This window comes from Dryobates pubescens, chromosome 4 (genome assembly GCF_014839835.1).
Source record: "Dryobates pubescens isolate bDryPub1 chromosome 4, bDryPub1.pri, whole genome shotgun sequence".
Lineage (NCBI taxonomy): Eukaryota > Metazoa > Chordata > Aves > Piciformes > Picidae > Dryobates > Dryobates pubescens.
The window spans coordinates 8,434,684-8,455,191 of record NC_071615.1 but is presented as its reverse complement, the minus strand read 5'-3'; the positions used below and the strand labels follow the sequence as shown (position 1 = coordinate 8,455,191).

Genomic DNA, 20,508 nt, shown 5'->3' with positions numbered 1-20,508 from the left:
GGGATGGTGGTGTTAGTGCTCCTCTGTAGCAGCCCTTGGCAGCACAGGTACAGCCACGCAGCCTCACTCCTCAGCAGTGTTCCCTCAGGATTTCAAATACTTAAACTGAAATAAAGCTGGTCCTAAATCTTTATAGAAAATGGGGACATGGTATACTTAAACATATTTATAAGTAAAGAGAATCACACAGAATCCTACAAGTGGTTCACAAGACCAAGTGCCTGTGAGCTGTGTCCTCAGCCAATACTTATTTGGGGCGCTTGGTGCCATGGTTTAGTTGATTAGATGGTGTTGGATGATAGGTTGGACTTGATCTCAAAGGTCTTTTCCAACCTGGTTAATTCTATTGTATTGTGATGGAGATCTCTCAAACATTGAGGCCAATCTCTCCATGAACAAGCAAACCCTGTCCCAGCCTGCTTCCCTCCCCTGGGCAGAGCATCAGGTCCTGCTAGAGCCACAGCCACCTTTCACAGGAGAACAGTGCAGTGGGATGAGCCCCCCCAGCACCACTCTTCATCAGACACCACCAGCCCTGATGCTTGCCCCAGCTACAGCTAGTCTCAGCCAGGTCAGACAGCAAAGCTTTTGCACAGGTGGTACCCAGAGCACAAAAATGGTTTTTCCCTCTTTGGGGACCCTGCTTCTTTCACAAGCCCTAAGGATCCTGTCATGTAAACATGAAGAAGAGCTTACTTTAATGGAGAAAGACACACAGTCACCACAGGACCTTGGGGAGATGCATACTCCCTAAGTGTGAGCCCTGAAGGCTGTAATTTTTATGTGGAGTGATCAAGAGATGTTAAGGAGTCACCGAGATGCAGTTTGCCCTGGAGCAGTGTATTTTTTTATTGGGCCATCTGGGCTTTACTGCCACACAAACAGCATTACCAACCACTGCCATTAGCAACATTCTAATCATTAACAACATTCCACAGTGCCTGGACTTCAGGTGTTGTCTCACCTCCCACTGCACAGCTCAGGCTTTCTGAAGGCTGGGCTGGGCTTCAGAGGACAGTCTGCCCTCAGCAAGGAGTGTGTGGTGTCTCCGAGAGCCCAACATCCAACCCTCCTGAGCCCACATACTGTGGCTGCACCTGAAACAGCCTTTTTTCTGCTTGGAAATGACCTTGGGCAGGAGTTGACAGCCTTGCTGCCAGGGCCAAACTCCACCTTCCCCACACCAGGAGAGAAAGAATAATTACCACCTTTGCTCCAGGTATATATGGTTAGGAGAACATACTGTCCTTTAAAGCTTGCCTTCTTTCTCTGCAAGAGGTAAACCCAGGACTTGCTTGCACCTGAGCAGAAGATGACACATGGGAGATATGCATCACACTGATGAAAAAAACCCAGGAACCATCCCAAAAAAGCACATTTCTGATACAGCACACATAGGGATGGCCATTGCCTAGACAACACAGAATAGAATGTTTGATGGAGTAAATGAAAGTCAAACACCTCCACCAGCTATTGCCTCACTTATCTTTTTTCTGCTGGGACATTAGACTTGTTACAAGTATCAGTCACTCTTCTGTTTGCAGCCTCTTTCGATGAGAAGCTGTGAACAGATGATACTTGGCAGCAGCAGCCCTGACCCTGGATGCCTCCTCCTGGAGGGGATATCTCCACCTGAGCTCATCCTACCTCATTTTAGGCACCAAACTGGGAAATGTGAGTTTGTGACAGCTCCAGTAAGCATCTGAGGTAGAAACAGATGGGAAATCTGAAAACCAGCTTGTACAAGGTGCCCTGCACCAATGTGGAAGGAGCAGCATTTTTGTCTGTAAATGCCAAGAACTTACAGTGTTGAATCCTAGTACGCCTAAGGACAAGAAAAGACTTAAAAACCAGCCCACCCCCTGCAAATCTTGGCTAACACAGAGCTCACCCCCATCTTGGAGGCACCCACTGCCTGTCTCCTAGTCTGACTGCACTTCAACCCTGTGTTCAGTCCGAAGTCCAGCTCTCCAGAGCAGCTCCAGGGAAGCCGAGAGCAGAGCAGTGCTGCACAGGAAAGTGCCCACCCGCAGCGCTTGCACACACAGCAAAAATCCTTGCCACAGTGCACTAAACCCAGACAGGTTGATTCACAGGGAAAAAACACCACCACCAAAACACAAAGGGCAGGGGGAAAGAGTTACTCTCTTACTTTGTCCAGATAGCCTTACTTTGCAGGGTGGTACCAGCCAGGAACTTCAGGCAGGAGGAGCTGGTATGGCTCCACTGCTTTCCAGGGCGGCTAAGCCAACATAAAGACAGCTGCAGAATGGGTCCAAAATATGAAGCTACAGAAAAAGCTCTCATGATTGCTTCTGCAGCTCTCTCTTCATTCAAAGCATCATCACCCACCCTTCAAGCAGGATTATCTTCCTTTTCAATTGGACTTTGAGTCAACAGCAAATTTAATTAACTGACCTAATGGACTAGAGCTGTGGAAAAAAAGTAGGAAATAAAACCCAGCTCCCACAGACACACACACCAGAAGCAGCCACCCAGTGTAGCCAAACAAAATCCCAAGCAAGACCAAAACCTAGAGGAAAAAGCTGTGGCCTATGCTGCTGATTTGCTGAGACATAAAATAACAGAAAGATCCTCACATTGCAAGGTTCTGCTTCTCCATGCTGGCAACCTTTTGCTCTTTATTGTATCTTAGCATAAGATCCCAAAGCCTTTACAAGCTTTTGAGCTGCACAATATGCTGAGATGCCAAGGCAGCAATATAGGGAACACCATCACCCCCACCCCAGCCCTCCAGCCAAGCAGCACGCTGATACTCATGTCATTAAAACCTCCCAATGCACACAAGAGCAAACTGGTGCCACACTGCCACCAACAAGCAGAGCATCTTCATCACCTAGGTGAACACTGAACATGGCTCAGCATCTTTACCACCACTACATCTCCTGAACCATCGCTCCTGTGACACTGTAGATGCCTGTGCATGAGCCCTGATTTGCAGGTCCTCACAACAAGGCAGGCTCTTGCCTCCTCTAATGACAGGAGGCAGCAAAGACACCAAACCAGCAGAAGACTACACACACCACAATTGTTGAGGAATGGCTTGAACTGCAGGGACATGGTTCTATGGAACAGCTGCTTGAACAAAAAGTGTAGGCCGGACTCCATCTTGTTGTTTACTGCTCACAGTAAGCTAGTGTGCTGATGCAGCAAGGCCACCATAGCCTTGTGGCTGTGCTTGCAGCTGCTTGCAAGATAACAGTATGTGAAACAAAGTATATGTTAAACAAAGGACTACTGAGAAAGAACTTGTGAAGTTGCACGTAGGCCTAACCGCAAGGAGGTTGAACATTATAATGTAACCCTGGACTAATAGCCAATAGAATAATGACATTTGTGCATATTTAGCTGAGATGCTTTATAAGCCGTGCTTTTGAACAATAAAGTTGAAGCTTGCTTATCAATCATATTGATTGCTGCGAGTCTTTCCCTCACCCCCCTCGCCGATGGACTTCTCTTCCCGACATATGGCGCCCGAACACAGGGACATGAAGGCTTTATAGGAACGGAAGAGTATCCGACGGCTGCTTCAGCGGGCTCAGGGTCTATGGCTGCTGGAGGAAGGAGGAACTGGTGAGGCCGGAGTGCGTCGAAGGGTATTCCCAGGTCTGTGCAGCGATCGACGGGCAAAAGTATGAACCCGACGCTGGCGTAGGGGGTTCGTACCGTGCCTGGGCAAGGATTCACTAGGAGGAATTCTGCTCGCCGTCCGGGTAAGGGCTACCGGCTCAGGTTCAAGGCTGCACTTAAGGAAATAATTAGGAAGGAAATCCCCCGGGGGTATGGAGAGCGAAGTAGCCCTTTTAATGTTTCCTTGAGAAACGAGGCTTGCTTTATTTAGAACAAGTTAGGGAAGTCTGTGACACAGAAGAGCTTTAAGGACACCAGCGTGGAAGGACGAATACTGCTGATTATGGAAAAAGAGGTAGAGTTCTCATTGCTTCATTGTTTTTTAGAAAAACAAAAGGCAGACGTATCGTCTAAGATAGTTATTGGGCTTAGTTATTTTGATGAAACTTGTTGGAGAGACTATGGAAACAGACTGTGGGACTGGGTCACTATCAAGCTGCAAAAGCCGTGGAGAGAATGCATAAACTGTATTAAAAAATATAAGCTAGAACAGCGAATGGCTGCTGCAGTTGCAGCAACTTTGTCAGGACAAGATGCAGCCCCAGTTCTATCTGAGTTGCAGCCGGACGATGTGTTTGAAAAATATCGACCGATCGACCGGGGCCGCCCCCGATACATCTTGCGGCGGCCACATCGTGTTTTGCTAGCTATCACTGCCGTCTGCACCCAGCGGGGAAAAAGCCGAGAAAAGGCAGCTCTCGGAGGACCACAACACCGACAGCGAGGAATTCAAACAGCGCTGACTTTGCTTAACGGCCCCTCTGAGTAACAGCGGAGCGCTTGGGGGCTCGAGGTGACGGCGTTCTTACCACCGCACCCCGCCCGCCAGCCCTACCGGCCCCCGCGGATACCGACGGCTCCGACCAAGGCAGTACCGACTGACGCACCACTGATACCGGCAGCACTGACAGCAGCAGCAGCCCAGCGGCGGCCGCTTGCCTGGCCCCCATCCCTTTCCCCCGCAGAGGCTCGCAGCAGCGACCCCCCTTTTCCCGGTGGCTTCAGCCGCGACTCTGCTCTGATTTAAAGCAACAGTGCTAATTTTCTCATTTCTGGTTGTAATGTCTTTCAGAGATTTGCTATTTAGAGTTTTGCTAAGTTTTTGTAATAAGAATGATGAATGGTATGCATTTAGTATTTGTGGGTAATTAATGCATAGTGGTTGTACTGAGGTGTGAGTACTTAGTGATGAGTTCACCTTGTGAGATTTTCTTTTGGTTCGAACCTTCTTGTCTTTGTTTTTTGTGTTTGCCTAGGCATTTCAAAGGAGCTCCATGTAATATTCTAATAATGTTAAGGTTTGTAGTGAATAGGTATTAACTTTCTAAGGTATTCTTTAGCTAATGTAAGGTTTTTAGATTTCTTTCTTAGACATAGACTAAAAAAATTAAAAAAAAAAAAAAAAATTAAAAAAAAAGGGGTGTGAACAACAAAGGTAACAAGTGCAAAGAACAAAAAATTTTAAAATGGTAAACAAAAAGGTGACAAGTGCAAAGAAAAAAGTTTAAACATACAAAATGTAACAAAGGTATAAAAACTCTGGATACAAAAAATAGAGTACTAAATAACAGAATAAAGTACTGAATATCAGAATAATAAACAAGAGCAACAATAAAATAAGAATATTAAAAACAAAATAAGACAAACTAAAAAATCATAAGGATTGCTGACAAAATAGCTGTTAACAAAAGCGTAAGAATTGCTAGTAATAAATAAAAAATAAGGATTATCAAGACTACTAGATTAAAAGAAAAACTCTATTAAAAAAAAAAAAAGAAGACATCAAGGAAGTTAAAATGCACAATAATAATAAAAGGAATGAATAGAAAAGCAGGTTACAAATATAATAAAAAGGCAAAAATAAAAAATAAAAATAGAAAATAGATTAAATGAACTAAACATGCAAAAAAAAAAAAAAAATTGAAAAATATAAGAGCAAAATAAAAGATTCAAAAAAAAAAAAAAAAAAAAAAAAAAGGGGGGGGGGGAGGGGAAAGAGAGAATACCCCCACAGCAGAAAAAATTAGCTCATGGTAACCCTAGAGATGCTGTAACCCTAGAAACATCAACCCTAGAAGTGCTGTAACCCTCTCACCACAAGACACACAGCGCAACTGTCATGAAATGACAACCAGCAAACCTGCCTAGCAGTGACCTCGACAGTCACGATGACCCAAGATGTCAACAGAAAGCATCTAACTTCTAACTGAGTGTCGTGACTGCTTAACTGTTGTGTGAATGTTAAGAGATTAGAATTATTAGGATGAGCAAAAACACCTCATTTTGTATAATTTTATATTGGGCAAGCAATGAAGCTCTTTTTGCTCTTGCTGTTTTCCTGCAGATTTCTGTCTGTGAAGCTAGAGCCTGGCCAGATCTACCTTTACAGATTAAAGAAATCTTGCTACCATTAAACAATTGATGATTTGTGACCATCCTAGAGAAAATAAGAATGCAACATACCCCTAAAGCAGATTGTAAAAGATAGTGCTAAGGATTGCATTTGTGTCTTAATCTCAGTGTGCAATGTGTTCAGGCATAATCAAGTCTTCTCTGTCTACAAGAGGAGTGAAATGTAAAGATCGGAACTGTTAAGATCTAAGTTCTTCTTTACAATGTTTGTTATCTTTTACCATGTATTATGCTAGCTTTGTTAGAACATTGTAACTAGTTTAACTTAAGCTTTGTGCCTTGTATCAGTCTGTTAGACATGCTGTGTTATGGAACTTTTGTTTTTGCTATATAGCTTAGTTTTAATTTGTTTGCTTTTGTATATGCAAGTAATATCTTGTATAAGATGAGAACAACTCTTATGACCAAATGCCAGCAACGAGTAGTGTGAGCAATCTGGCAGTGTAGGCCTAGAGCCTGATTGACAAAAGAAGCTTTTAGGTTTTTAGGTATCATTGTATTAATTTTGAATATTGTTAAACTTGTGTATAATTGTATCATGCAAAGTGACAAAGGATAACCTCCAAGGCCTTATTTGTACAAAAGAAAAACGGGGGAATTGTTGAGGAATGGCTTGAACTGCAGGGACATGGTTCTATGGAACAGCTGCTTGAACAAAAAGTGTAGGCCGGACTCCATCTTGTTGTTTACTGCTCACAGTAAGCTAGTGTGCTGATGCAGCAAGGCCACCATAGCCTTGTGGCTGTGCTTGCAGCTGCTTGCAAGATAACAGTATGTGAAACAAAGTATATGTTAAACAAAGGACTACTGAGAAAGAACTTGTGAAGTTGCACGTAGGCCTAACCGCAAGGAGGTTGAACATTATAATGTAACCCTGGACTAATAGCCAATAGAATAATGACATTTGTGCATATTTAGCTGAGATGCTTTATAAGCCGTGCTTTTGAACAATAAAGTTGAAGCTTGCTTATCAATCATATTGATTGCTGCGAGTCTTTCCCTCACCCCCCTCGCCGATGGACTTCTCTTCCCGACAACAATGTGACCAACACCTCTGGATTCAGAATCTCAAACAAAAGTCCAGATAGCAGCAGGAGCAGTAAGCCCAACACCACCCACAGCATGGGCATGCCTGGGCCATCCACCACGTTTCAGTCCAAGAGCAGCCATGAGAACCTGGCCCTGCTGCTCCTCCAAAAGCCTCTGCATGATGCTTCCCAGCTTTGGAGCTGCTGGTGACATTTCTGGCCTGGGATTATTTATTGCAATATTCAAATCAAGCCATATGTCACTTAGAAAGCAAAGCCCAAGGCACACCACTGAAACCTGTGATTATAAACCAGGTAACTGCCCATTGCCTGACTTGTGACCCATCTGCACAGAAAAAAGTTAACCAGGCCTCCACTCAGTAATGCTAACCTCATCAGTCATGGTGAGGAGCAGCACATCCCCCTCACCCTTCCAATGGCACAGAGCTACTGCTCTGTTTGCCTTTTCTCCTTCAGCTAGCAAAAGGGAAAAACAAAGAGAGTACTTCTCACCTGTCATGATCACCTGATGGAAGCTTCCGAGAACAAATTCGTCACTGCACATGCAAGGTAGTCAGGGTGACATGCATGCAAAGCAGTCATTAATTAGAGGTTTCCCCAGCCAAGAGTCTATGAGTATGAAGGGCAAGATTTAAAATGCTGATCAGCATCCCTCTTGCTCTAACATGTTTGGAAACAAACTAACGGCTTGGAATTGGACTCCTTGTGCCAGCTGTGACACCTGTATCTGGCACGTGAGAAAGAAAACCTCAATCACACTTCAAGATATGTTCTTCCAGATGCACATTCCTTTCTCTTCATTGAAAGATGGTGAGTAGTGGGTGGAAAGCTGCCCCAAGATTTGTGTGAAGCATGGGAGCCCAGTGTGGTGAAGTGTGTGGGTCCTACTGCCCAGCCCCTCTGTTTCTCCAGAGGGCAAGGAGGTCTGATCCTGATGGTGCCCAAGCTCCACAGTACACACAGAGTGACACAGGGTGTCGTGGCATGGGAGAGAAACCCACCACTTGCCAGGGGTCCTGGCAGTCCTGCCCAAGAACTCCACACTGTGGAACAGCAGAAAAGGCCACCAGGCACAGTGGGTCCATGGCCTCAGTTTAGCACCACTGCTGCTGCCCAGTCTGCAGGTGAGAACTGGGGGATGCACCCCTGTGCTCTGCTACTCCTGCTCTGAGCAGCTCACCCAATTGCCAGTTCCTACTGACCGTTTTCATGTCCAAAGAACAAAATAGAAGGTCCAGAAACTGTTTAAAAATAAGAACTCCCATCCCAGCCAAGCATCTCCAGCACTTAGAAAGCTCTTGAGCATGTGGTTTATCTCAGCTGGGCCACACAAGGCTTGGAACCTAGTCCAGCCCTTTGAAAATAAAGGCATGAACAAACTGCTTACAGAACAGGCAATGGCAGCATCAAATACCTAAGCTACATCATCCCACTGGCAATTTACATCAGGTACCAGAAGTTACCTTTGCCAGTGTTTGGACTCTGGGATTGTTCAGTACTTCCCTCTTACTCTTCCCTTTTTTTACTTTATGCCCAAGTTGCTTGCTGCTGAGAAGTGCAATTAATGCCTCTTCCTCCTCTGCACAAAAGCATTCCCAATGGCACCAATTAAGCACAGGGGCAACAAGGTGCACTTCCAGCCAGCTCCAGTCAGGTAGCAATGCTGGGAGAGCTGCTGCAGAGCACTGAGTGCTAATTAAGCTTCCCTGGTGACCCCACCGATGGTCACCTCTCACAGGGTGGCTCCCTGGGACAGACACTGTCCTGCACAGGCTCATCTGCAAGCCTACAACTGCTTCTTTGTTCAGCTCAGAGACAACCAAGACCATTGCCAGGTCTGTAACAGCATCCCTTTTACCTGTGAACACCAGGCTGGCATTCTCCAGTTCTTCCTGTGGAACTTTGAAGCTGAAGGACTCATTATAGAAGGGATCTATTGTCCTGCGCATGCAGGAGGTCTTCTTGGTTTTTGTTAGCTTTAATCCATGAACAAGCTGGATTTTCACAAAGGGATCTGGCAGAGAACATAAAACACAGGCTCTGTGTTACAGCCATCACTGGTCAGCACCCTGCTCCTGAAGGTGAGCACCACAGGGATGGGCCATGCTGGAAAACAGCCTTTGGTAGTGGCTGGGGCTCGTGGTGCAGCACCACTCTGCTCCCAGGGATTTGCAGTGGAGGCCAAAGTCAGGCAGCTGGATTGAAAATGCTCCCTGCCAAAGCCACAATTGATGACAACCTCAGTAGAGACCAGGCATACTGCTCTGGCTGGAAAATGCCAATGTTCTGGCAGCACCAGGGGCTGGGGCTTGGAACATGGGCAAAACACCTGAGGGCACACACACAAAGCCATTACTGGCCAGCAGGCTCAGAAACAGCAGGGAGCAATGCATGGGCACTGGGAAAACCTCAGACCATCCACAGAGCAGCCAGATACCTTAAATGAAACCACTGCAACATTAACATTCAGACAGCATCTGCATAACACAACCACACATGGGCTGCCCTGCAGAACACAACTCCCAGCTCCTGGTTCCTCACCTCGGTGCAGAGATGGTTTTTTTACTTCAAATACAGTGTCTGTACCCCCTGTTTGACTTCAGGGCAAGCATTCCAAATAACTCAGTTGCTGCTGGCTATGTATATACAAAACAAATATCCAGAGCCTTGTATTACTAGGAACTGAGCATCCAAATCCCCCTGAGTCCCCCCAAACTGCAGTCTCACCACCCATCTGCTTGAAAAGCACATGTAATCTCTGCAGGAGTAATGTGAGAAATGTACTGCCCTTTACCTGAACCTTGGCTCATATCTGTCTGAAGAAGCTGTTTTGCTCTGATGATGTCCACATTCAGTCTTCCTGCACTGGGTAGGTAGTTCAGTGACAACAGCAGCTCTCCCAGCTCCACTTCATTCTGCAGGGAAAAGGGAAGGTGGAAATTCAGAACAGAGCTCAAAGGGGAAGGGAAGAGCAGGAAGAGAAATAAATCCTATTTGCCTAAGAAATGAATTTTAGTCTTAGTCATGCTCTAAACTACAACCTAGAACCATCTGGTGGTACCTTGTGCTGAGCAGAAACAAGAAAGAATATTATTCCCAGGTAAAGATCATTCTTTAATCACTGATCCTTCACCATCTTTTCAGCAGTCATGCAAAGAGGACCTATGAGGAGGAATGAATACAAGGTCAGTAGTTTATACCTGCTCCACTTTGAATGGTTCCAGGTGGTTCTGATCTTACCAATCTCACATCCTTAATAGTGTGCAAAACACAGACCCGTTGGAGAAGACATCTTCTTTCCTTCCCAGCCCCAAAGGGCCACACCAGCCACTTGGGAAGTTCAGGCATGAGATGGTTAATGCATCCCTGGGTCACAGGAAGGCAGTTCAGAGGGGACACCCCCTTGGCATCCAGCCCTCTCTACTCAGGGACTACAGCACAGCTTAACTGCGCCCTTGCTGTTCATCAGGCTGTAGTTCCACTTCACTATGGCTGTTCAGCCATTGTTTCTTATTCTTTTACTTAATGATGCTTAAAACTAACAATTAAAAAAAAGAAAGAGATGGAGAACTGACATCCCTGCTGCTCAGACATGGCAGCTTAGAACCACCTCTCCCTGCTAGCATGACCTGGCTCGGAGCTGCTCTTATTCTCGGATACAAAATACACACAAAGAAACAACTCCAGAGACTGAAAACGCCAGGCAGCCTGGGCAGGGCATCCATCCATCTGCCTTGTCTCAGGCCCATGCAGGAGTGCAGAGCCAGGTCATCTTCTCCAATAGGCAAACAGCTCAAACCCAAGCCTAGATCAGGTGGTTATGGCCCATTCCCAAAACTAAAAGGAGCCACAGTGACATTGCAATCGCAGTGTAAGTCTCAAATGTCTGTACTGGTGCCCTGGATATTAGATTATAGAAATCAGAGAGGAAAGGTCTGGGCAGCCAATAAAGAGAACCAGCTCTGAGACACAGCCTGAACTGGCCCAGAGACCCAGCTTCAGCAGCAGATGAGCCAGCACATGAGGTACCCACCCCCAGTAAAACTATCAACACCTCCTGGAGGCTGAAGCGAGGGCTGTGGGAAAGCCCAGGCAGCTCACAGCCACACAGCTGCAAATAGAAAAGCAGAATTTCCACCGAGTGTGGATGAACCAGAGAGCTCAAGCTAAATCCAAGAGCACTCCAGGAAAAGCCCAATCCCTCTGCCAGGAGCAGCCCAGCACCTCCAGCCTGGCCTGCCAGCAGCACACAGCAGCTCCCACCGATAGCCAGCTCCTTACCTAAGGAGCCAAGAGCTAGAAACAAAATCAGGTAAGGGCATCAGAAGTCTTCCCCCAGGCAGTGGCTCCTCTCATGTTCCTCCTGACTGCTCCCAAGAAGGCAGCAGGACGTGTGTGGCATGCAGGAGCAGGTGGCAGACTGAGGAAGTCCTGCACCTCTGACACTACATAGCACAAATTTAATTTAAAGTCCTTTTCTTTTTGCTTTCCACAGAAAACATAGCAATAGGCTGCCTGGCTTCACATCAAAGATCTCTGATTTGGGAGCTGGCAAAGCAACCCCTCTGCAATCAGCCCTGCACATCTAGTGAGTGAAGCACTATGTGGGGAGCAGGGTGAAGGCTGAGCATGGCAGCATCTTGACCCAGCCCTCATGCTAAAAGCATGGATCTACAGAACAGATCCTAGGGCAAACCCACTGCCCCTGGAGCCAGATCCAGAGCCAACCTGGCCAGCATCCAACCCTAACTGGCCCATCTTCTGCCTGACCTTTCTCCCACAAGGAAAACCATCCAATTTCTTACTCCAGACTCCTCCTGTCACAGCACCTCTTGGGTCACATAATGTGGCAGTGGAGAACTACACAGCACACACACACACACTTACCACTTGCAATTTCTTGTTGCTGAGAAGGCAGCCCTCTTCTGCCAGCCTATGTCAGCTCCCACATCACAGTCCTCTTCAGAGTATGACATTTTAAGTTCTTTCCATCAGAAATCCATCCCCCACCACAAACCTGACCCAATAAACACACCATGCTCATGACTTTGTGAGGTCAAGCCATACCCACACACATTGTTGTGCCCCAAGACAACACAACCTAAGAATCTAGGAGAACCTCACATTCAAGGTGATTCAAACTTCATCCATCTAATTTCATCTATGATCTTTGATTTTAGAAGCATAGAATCAATAAGGTTGAACAAGACCTCAAAGATCATCAAGTCCAACCTGTCACCCAACACCTCATGACTACTAAACCATGGCACCTGGTGCCACATCCAATCCCCTCTTGAACACCTCCAGGGATGGTGATTCCATCACCTCCCTGGGCAGCACATTCCAATGGCCAACAACTCTCTCTGTGAAAAACTTTCTCCTCACCTCCAGCCTAAACTTCCCCTGGTGCAGCTTGAGACTGTGTCCTCTTGTTCTGGTGCTGGTTGCCTGGGAGAAGAGACCAACCCCCACCTGGCTACAACCTCCCTTCAGGTAGTTGTAGACAGCAAGAAGGTCTCCTTTGAGCCTCTTCCTCTCCAGGCTAAGCAACCCCAGCTCCCTCAGCCTCTCCTCATAGGGCTTGTGCTAGAGACCCCTCCCCAGCTTTGTTACCCTTCTCTGGACATGTTCCAGCAAGTCAACATCTTTCCTAAGCTGAGGGGCCCAGAACTGGACATAGGACTCAAGGTGTGGCCTAACCAGGGCTGAGTACAGGGGCACAATGACTTCCCTGCTCCTGCTGGCCACACTATTCTTGATGCAGGCCAGGATGCCATTGCCCTTCTTGGCCACCTGGGCACACTGCTGGCTCATGTTCAGCCAGCTGAGGAGCTTTTCCACAAAGCTCCTCTCAGACCTGTGGCTGCAAGAGCCTGGAGACATGATGATAACATCAAGAAGAGCTGGGGACTTCTAAGCCTATTACCAGGACAGTAACAAAGCATCGCAGAGCTCACACCAGGATCCACCTGAGGTACCCCTCAACCACAGCTCATTTGTTATATCAACAACATTTTTAACACATCTGCTCCTATTTCCACTTGCATTCAGCACTGTGTCAGGTTCCATGCAGGCTTTAATTCCTAGAAATTCAGGTACATCTGGACAGCACAAATTAGGAAACCAATTAGCGATGTTATTACATGCTGGGAAGAGACAATCAAGCAGCTCCAGTTGCAAACACCAAGCTTCAGGGATACCCAGGTGGCAGGCTGGCACTGGGCAGGGATGTGGGAACTCTGAAGGGCCTTAAGCTTAGGGCACTGAAAATCCACATTAAGATTTGGGGTGATTGCTTCTGGATTTGTCCATTAGATAAGATCAGCAGGTGCCTCCAAGACCTGCAGGAACTAAGGGGCCTGAAGACATGTTTAGCATCCAGAACAGATGGTGACTTCTAAACCTATTACCAGGGCAGTAACAAAGCATTGCAGAGCCCACAACCTGCAGGAACTAAGGAGCTTGCCTGGGTCAGGGAAGGATGGTGAATTTCAGCAGGGTGATGCAGACCTCCATGCTTCTGACACATTTACATTCATGCTCCATTTAAAAAGGAGTCTAAGCTTGTGCACTAACAATATCAGACTAGGCACATAACACACACAGAGGCACCTTCCCCTACCTGAACCCTCCCCAGCACTATGCCCATAACCCCTGCAGATAGCATAGAAGAATACATAGAATAAACCAGTTTGGAAGAGACCTTCAAGTTCATCGCGTCCAACCCATCAACCAATCCAACACCACCTAAACAACTATCCCATGGCACCATGGAGGAGTCACTATAATGTAACCACCAGCCTGCTGTCTAACCTACAAGCCTTTGACAGGAACCACAGAATTATTGAGGCTGGAAAAGAGCTCTGAGATCATCAAGTCCAGCTCATGACCCAACACCACCACATCAGCTAAACCATGCCACCAAGTGCCACATCCAGTCTTTTCTTAAAGACCTCCAGTGATGGCTACTCCACCACCTCCCTGGGCAGGCCATCCCAGTGCCTGATCAGCCTTTCTGTGAAGGAGTGTTTCTTAATATCCAACCTAAACCTCCCCTGGCACAGCTTCATACCAAGCCCTCTTGTCCTGTCACAAGTTCCCAGGAAAAAGGTAAAGACAAATCCCTGATTTTCCATAGAAAATAACAGGGATAGTGGCACCTCTAGAAAAACCTTTTTGACTATGTGGGCTCAGACTTGAGCAAGGTGAGATACAAAATGCCACACTCTGTAAAGCATGATCCACTCAAGGCAGAAGACAGACTGCCACCAGCTTTAACAAGTTTCACATCAGGCCTTATTTCCCAAGCCTCAATAGCATCTTCTGCCCCTTACTGCTTTTCAAGCACACCCTGATTTCTGTTCATTATTTTAAGGGAAGGAACAGTCAATCCAACCCAGAGATAGGCAAGCTCAAAGCCAGCAAAAAAGCAGCAGCCCCATTGTTCACAGTGGTAACAAAAGGTGTTTGGAGAAGTCAGCCCAGCTCTCAGGACAGCTCACCTCTGTACAAGTGACTCAGCCTTTCCAAGGCATTCAGCTCCAACAGTGAGCTGCCTCTGATCTTATAAACACATTATTTCTAGCTTAGCCACAAGGATCTAGGAAACGTGCTTCAAATCCTGCCAGGGTGCCTGAGGGGACATCAAGCACTCAGAAATGAATCAGTGGCCAGCAGCCACCACCCATTCCAACCTGGCATGTTGGACCAGCACTGCCTCCATCCTGATGTACTCCACCACGCTTGCTAGCTTTCACCTATGACCATTAGCAAGTGAGGAATTAATGAGTGTTGGACTGGATGATCTTTGAGGTCTCTTCCAACCAGGTACATTCCGTGATTCTGTATTTCTGGGTTGCTCCAAGAAGCCCAAGGTACAAGGCAGGCCTCTTCAGTTTTGAGCTGGGTGCACTTCCCACAAGCAGCTCATGCCACACTGTGCCCTCACTGCCATGACAGCTCTGCTAACAGGACAGGCTGGTGGCACAGCTTGTGTCAGAAATGAAGATGTGGATATCAACAGCTGCAGCTTCAACTTGCTGGCACAGTGGGCAAAATGGGGATAACACAGCAAAGTTCACTGATACAGACAAACAGAATCATTAGGGTTGGAAGGGACATCAAGGATCACCCAGTTCCAACCCCCCTGCCATGGGCAGGGACACCCCACACTACATCAGGCTGCTCAGAGCCACATCCAGTATGGCCTTAAAACCCTCTAGAGATGGGGCTTCTACCACCTCCCTGGGCAACCTGTTCCAGTGTCTCACCATCCTCATGGTGAAGAGCTTCTTCCTAGGATGCTTTTTGTTTCAGGTCAGGGAGGGACAAGCAGCCACAAAGGTCTCAGATGGCTTGTGTGGCCATGGGAGCTGCCCAGAGTGCTGCTCCACCCCACTGAGCTCACCTGCACTTTGGCAACACTCTCTTGCCTTAGCCACTGACCTCCATGCCCTTCACTTTATTCACAGGCACCTTGATCAGCAATGGCATTAAGACATCTTCCTGGAGGACTAAGGGCACAGAAACATGGCTTTTTTTTTGCCACACACTGGAGTTTACCTAAACCTCAGACCTACACAGGGGCCGAGCTGAAAGGAGGGACGCAAGTCTATACACAAGAGGTGTCATCAACCACAGGGCAAGAAGCGCCTGAATTTTACCTTTCTTCGGTCTTTTCACCAGGAAACTAAACTGCTGTTGGTTTTGCCTTGACACAATAGTGTTCAGTGAAGCAGTGCAGAAGTGTCCCCCCACCCTGGCACCGCCTGCAAAGGCATCATTTTAGTCACCATTGTTATGCTGATGACACGCTGATTTGTGCCCAGATCCCAGATGACCCTGGAAAAGCAATTTCCTGTTTGATGATGTGCCAGAGAGACATCAAGTCTGGGATGTCCAAGACACTCCTAGAGCTCTGATTAACATTTCACTCCTGGCTGTTCCTCTCCACAGCTGCATTACACAGCCAGCCCTTGGGCTTGCAACCTTGGGCTTGCCTGTGGATCCAGAACCTTCTGCAGTTACTGTTTGGGTTGAACCAGACACGTGAGACTTTCTTTTCCAGTCATCTGTGAAACACAAAGAGGCTTCCTCAAGGGAAGAGGAGTTTTTAATTAATGCCATTTGCACATCTCGTTTGGATCAGGGCAATTGTCTCCACGAAGCACCCCCCACCCAGACTGTTTGCTGTGCAACATTGTGCAGCTGAAGCCCTTCCCGGTTCCCGACGGGAACCAGAGCACATTACATCAGCACAGACATCTATGCAACGTTCCTAATGAAGTTTCAGATTGATTTTCCTCCTCAAGGTTATCTGTGATGATACCTCCAGGCACATTAGAAAACTGATGGTTTAGAACAGTTTGCTCTAACAGGCTTTCTACAGCATCCTGTGACACACAGCAATTATTTCTGGAAGGCTGAGCTATTAAGGACTAGAACCTGAAAAAAGGAAAGAAAGGGAAAAAAACCCCTCACAAACCCAAACCAAACACAAACAAAAGCCACAAACCAACTTACCAATGGATAAGAATATTGTTACCTATGCAACAAACTGAGTATGATGAAGAGTCACAAAATCCATTCTAAAGTCTAACTGGCTTCCTATCAGTTTGGGTGGCCATCAGAAAGACTCTCCTGTGCAAACACCTTTGGGAAGATCTCCTATGGAGATCCTGCCCAAGATCTCCATTGACCCTTTCTCTGTGCTCCTCCTCAGCAAACTACACCCTGCAGAATCCTGGTTGTCTGCAAAGGACAAGGAGTGAACAGCACAGAGGGGAAGGGATGAGGTAACTGAGATGAAGCTGTAAGCCAACAGATAAGGATGATGAAGAAAAAGAATATCAAGGAGAAAAAAAAATCTCAGTACTGGAGCCTTAAGGACTGGAAAAGGAAAACAGGGAGAGAGAAAGATACTGAAATGATCTAGGGGGGGAGGGGAAAGAAAGATGTAGAGTGAAAGAAAGATGGTAGAATGGCAAAGCCTAAATACAACAACAAATCACATCATGCATTCTTCAGTTCCAGTGACCTGCAGGGTGGTGGCCTCCCAGACAAGCTTTGCCCAGGGGATCTCACCCACTGGACACAGGAAAGCTGCCAGGTTGATTTTAACATCCTATTACTGAGCAAGCACTGCCCCACATAACCAACCCACATTCCTCAGCAGCAGTTCTGCACTGCTCCTTTCATTAAACAGCTGCTAAGGTTTTAGACAGCCAAAAAGAAAAGGAAGAAACAGAAAATCCCTGACAGCATCACTTTCATATTTAATTCCCGTGACTGTCACACACACAGACCCCTGTTGCACACTGACACACACAGCCTTGAGCCAACGGCTGTGGCAGCTCTCTGAACCAAGCCTCTGCCTGTCCACTGCTTTACATCTGCACGGGAGATGGGTGCTGACATCACTTTCACTAATACACTGTGCCACCAAACATAAAGCATCATCCATGTTCCACCAAGGATGGCTCCTTGTCAGAGCTGCAATGGAACAAGGGTGCCAAGAACAAACTTGATACATGCACAGCTGAAGGTCTCCAAGCCACATGCTATCACCACCTGGCTGCACAGCAGATTGTAACACAGCACCCAAAAGGAATGCTCTGAAATGAGTAATTACAAGGATGTCAACTTCCTTTCTCCTTTCCTTCCTAGCCATGGCATGGTAAGAACAACAGTGCAGTGCTTGGCATAAGTTTATCCCCGAGGTGGGAATCAAAAAATTGCAGATAGCTGCCATAGCAAAGCAACTCCATTTGTGGAGCACATTCCATACTGACCAGAAGGAGCTGGCAGCTCCTTCTAGGGCACTCACAGCACAAAGGTAACAAAAGCAAGTCCAATACACACACACATACAGACATCCCCTTCACTATAAAAATGGCTTAGTTGGAGGGGAGAAGGAATTTTCATGCTATTTCCCCACCACAACCAGGCAATTCCTTCCCCCCCACCCCCCAATTTGCAGAAGGATCTCCAAGCTCTCATTACTGCTGGCCTAAAACATTTCATTCCTGCCCACTCAAATCTGCCAAAAGAGAAATGAATCATATGCCAATAAAACTTGGGGTCCTGAGCATGTGTTTTGAAGTTATTCTTCACGGTGAAACATGTGAATGTGAGCCCAGCTCCAGCAAGGGCTGCCAACTTCATTCATGGTAATTAAGCAAAGCCACACACGTTTCAGGGGATATTTAAGGAGTGCAGAGTGTTCCTATGGGGACTGGACTCAAGAGCTACTCCATGAGCAGCTACTGCTCTTTAGAAACATGTTAATTACCCTGCAAGAAAAAGCCTCCCAGAACAAGCAAGGATAAAGAATTTGGCAATACCTGCACTGACATTTTCTGCAGGGACCAAGTCCTTCTGCTTAGTTATTGGCTCTGATAAGTGGGATGGCAGCTCCTCTGTGCCACAGCTTTGGACTCAGTCCCCTCAAGTGCACGATCCAAACTGAAAAAACCCAACACTTAGGAACAGGTACAGGCTTTTGCCTGAAGCTTAGCATCAAGTAGTTTATGGCACCAATTCCTCAAGGCTGAGAGGACGGCATTCCACTTGCCCAGATCTGGGATCTCTAGCAAGATATTGCCAACATAATGAGCACAGCAATACTGCACAGCCCACCTCATCACACCCAAGGCAAGTTCTCACGTTGTTAGCTAACAAGCCACTACATCATGAAGATATTCTGCTACTAATGACAACAGGCTGCCACCCACTGAGGAGTTCTTTGGCCTAAGGACCTTATCCTTCTCTGGAGATTTTCAAGACCCATCTGGATGCATTCCTGTGCAACCTGTGCTAGATTCTATGATCCTGCTCTAGGGGGGATGGGGGGAGGGTGTTGGACTCAATCTCTGGAGGTCCCTTCCAACCCCTAACAACATGCTGTGGTCCTGTGATCCTGGTCCATCTTACAGTGAAGCCAGCAGAACCGTTGGCTGCACAAGCTGGACCATGCCTCAGCCTGGGAGAGAGCCACCCATCTCTGCCAGCACCACATGCATCAAAAGATTCCTGGCATCCCCCGTGTTTTCAGCAGGGCTCACTCATGCTGGCACAGTCCCAGCTCTGGGCTTGATGTGGGCTCAGCATGATGGTGGACAAAGGCTAAACACCTGACTTTATCAGCACACTCTGTGGCAACGGCCTCCAGAAGGATACAGCAAGTGCAGAGGAGATCTTAGCCCACATCATTTAGGCACTTTGCTTTGCCACACACCTTGCCCCCATCCCACTCCCACCGGTATAAAGCAAAAAACCTCCACAGATCCTGCCATCTGTATTCACTTTCCTCCATCTCTCCAGCTCATCATCTTCCTAAGTGCCAGTTAAAAAAATAATCTAAAATTACATATTTTGTGTGTCTTTCATCTTTGCATATCACATCTACAACTGCCTATTTGCCTCTCCCTCCTGTTACTGGTTTTCCAGGCACCTGCTTCAGCGTCTTCTCCAACACGATCTTTATCACTGGGCAGGGGGGGTGCTGCTGCCAGCTGCTGCTTCATGTCAGAGCCCCAGGGCAGCCAATCCAGCCTGGCAAATTTTCAATCAACTAACAATCAGAACTGCACCACAGAGGCTCTGCCTTGCTCTCCAGAATCCAAGGACAGCTTCTGCAAAATAAAGTACCGCTGCACATGGGGCTTTTTTGTTCCTGTCTGTCATGATCTCACAAAGTACACTTCAGCAGACTCAGGTTCAATCCAACAAGAAAGAAATAAGGAAAAAAAAAGTATGAAGTATATAAAAAAGTATATAAATTGTCAACCTGTCAAATCTATCATTCCACAGGCAGAATCTTTGAACTAGCAGTCAAAAAAACCCTCACAAGTTGCTGGCACGAGCATCACTGTGGTAGCTTTAGGCTGCACCTCTAAAATTTTCCACAGATCTTGAACAGAAAGTAGTGAAATGTAAATAAATCACTCTTGGGTGAAAAAAAGGGAAAACAGTGATAAAATTCTACACAATCCCAAAAGATAATGGACTTAAGTTAGTAATGTAAACAAGCTTTCTCTCTTTTTGCTTCTTTGCTCTGGGAGAGACTAACTTACTTCTGTTTGACCTTGGCTGCACTGCTTTGTTGTGATTGGTGTTAACAACAACTTTGCTATTTTCTCTTGTCCCTTTTGTGTACAGGGGGAAGGGACAAGGAGGCAGGGAAAGGGAAGGGCAAGGAGGCAGGGAAAGGGAAGGGCAAGGAGGCAGGGAAAGGGAAGGGCAAGGAGGCAGGGAAAGGGAAGGGCAAGGAGGCAGGGAAAGGGAAGGGCAAGGAGGCAGGGAAAGGGAAGGGCAAGGAGGCAGGGAAAGGGAAAGGCAAGGAGGCAGGGAAAGGGAAAGGCAAGGAGGCAGGGAAAGGGAAAGGCAAGGAGGCAGG

General features: G+C 46.9%; 1 protein-coding gene across 1 annotated transcript in view; it reads right to left on the bottom strand.

Annotated features, from left to right (window-relative positions):
* The window catches only part of SYT17 (synaptotagmin 17), a 43,699-nt gene that overhangs the window by 9,102 nt on the left and 14,089 nt on the right, over positions 1-20,508 (bottom strand). The window contains exons 6-7 of the mRNA XM_054161328.1: positions 9,907-10,027; positions 8,971-9,126 (exon numbers count right to left, since the gene is read on the bottom strand). Of these exons, the coding sequence (XP_054017303.1) occupies positions 8,971-9,126; positions 9,907-10,027 (277 nt within the window). The remainder of the gene's footprint in view (positions 1-8,970; positions 9,127-9,906; positions 10,028-20,508) is intronic.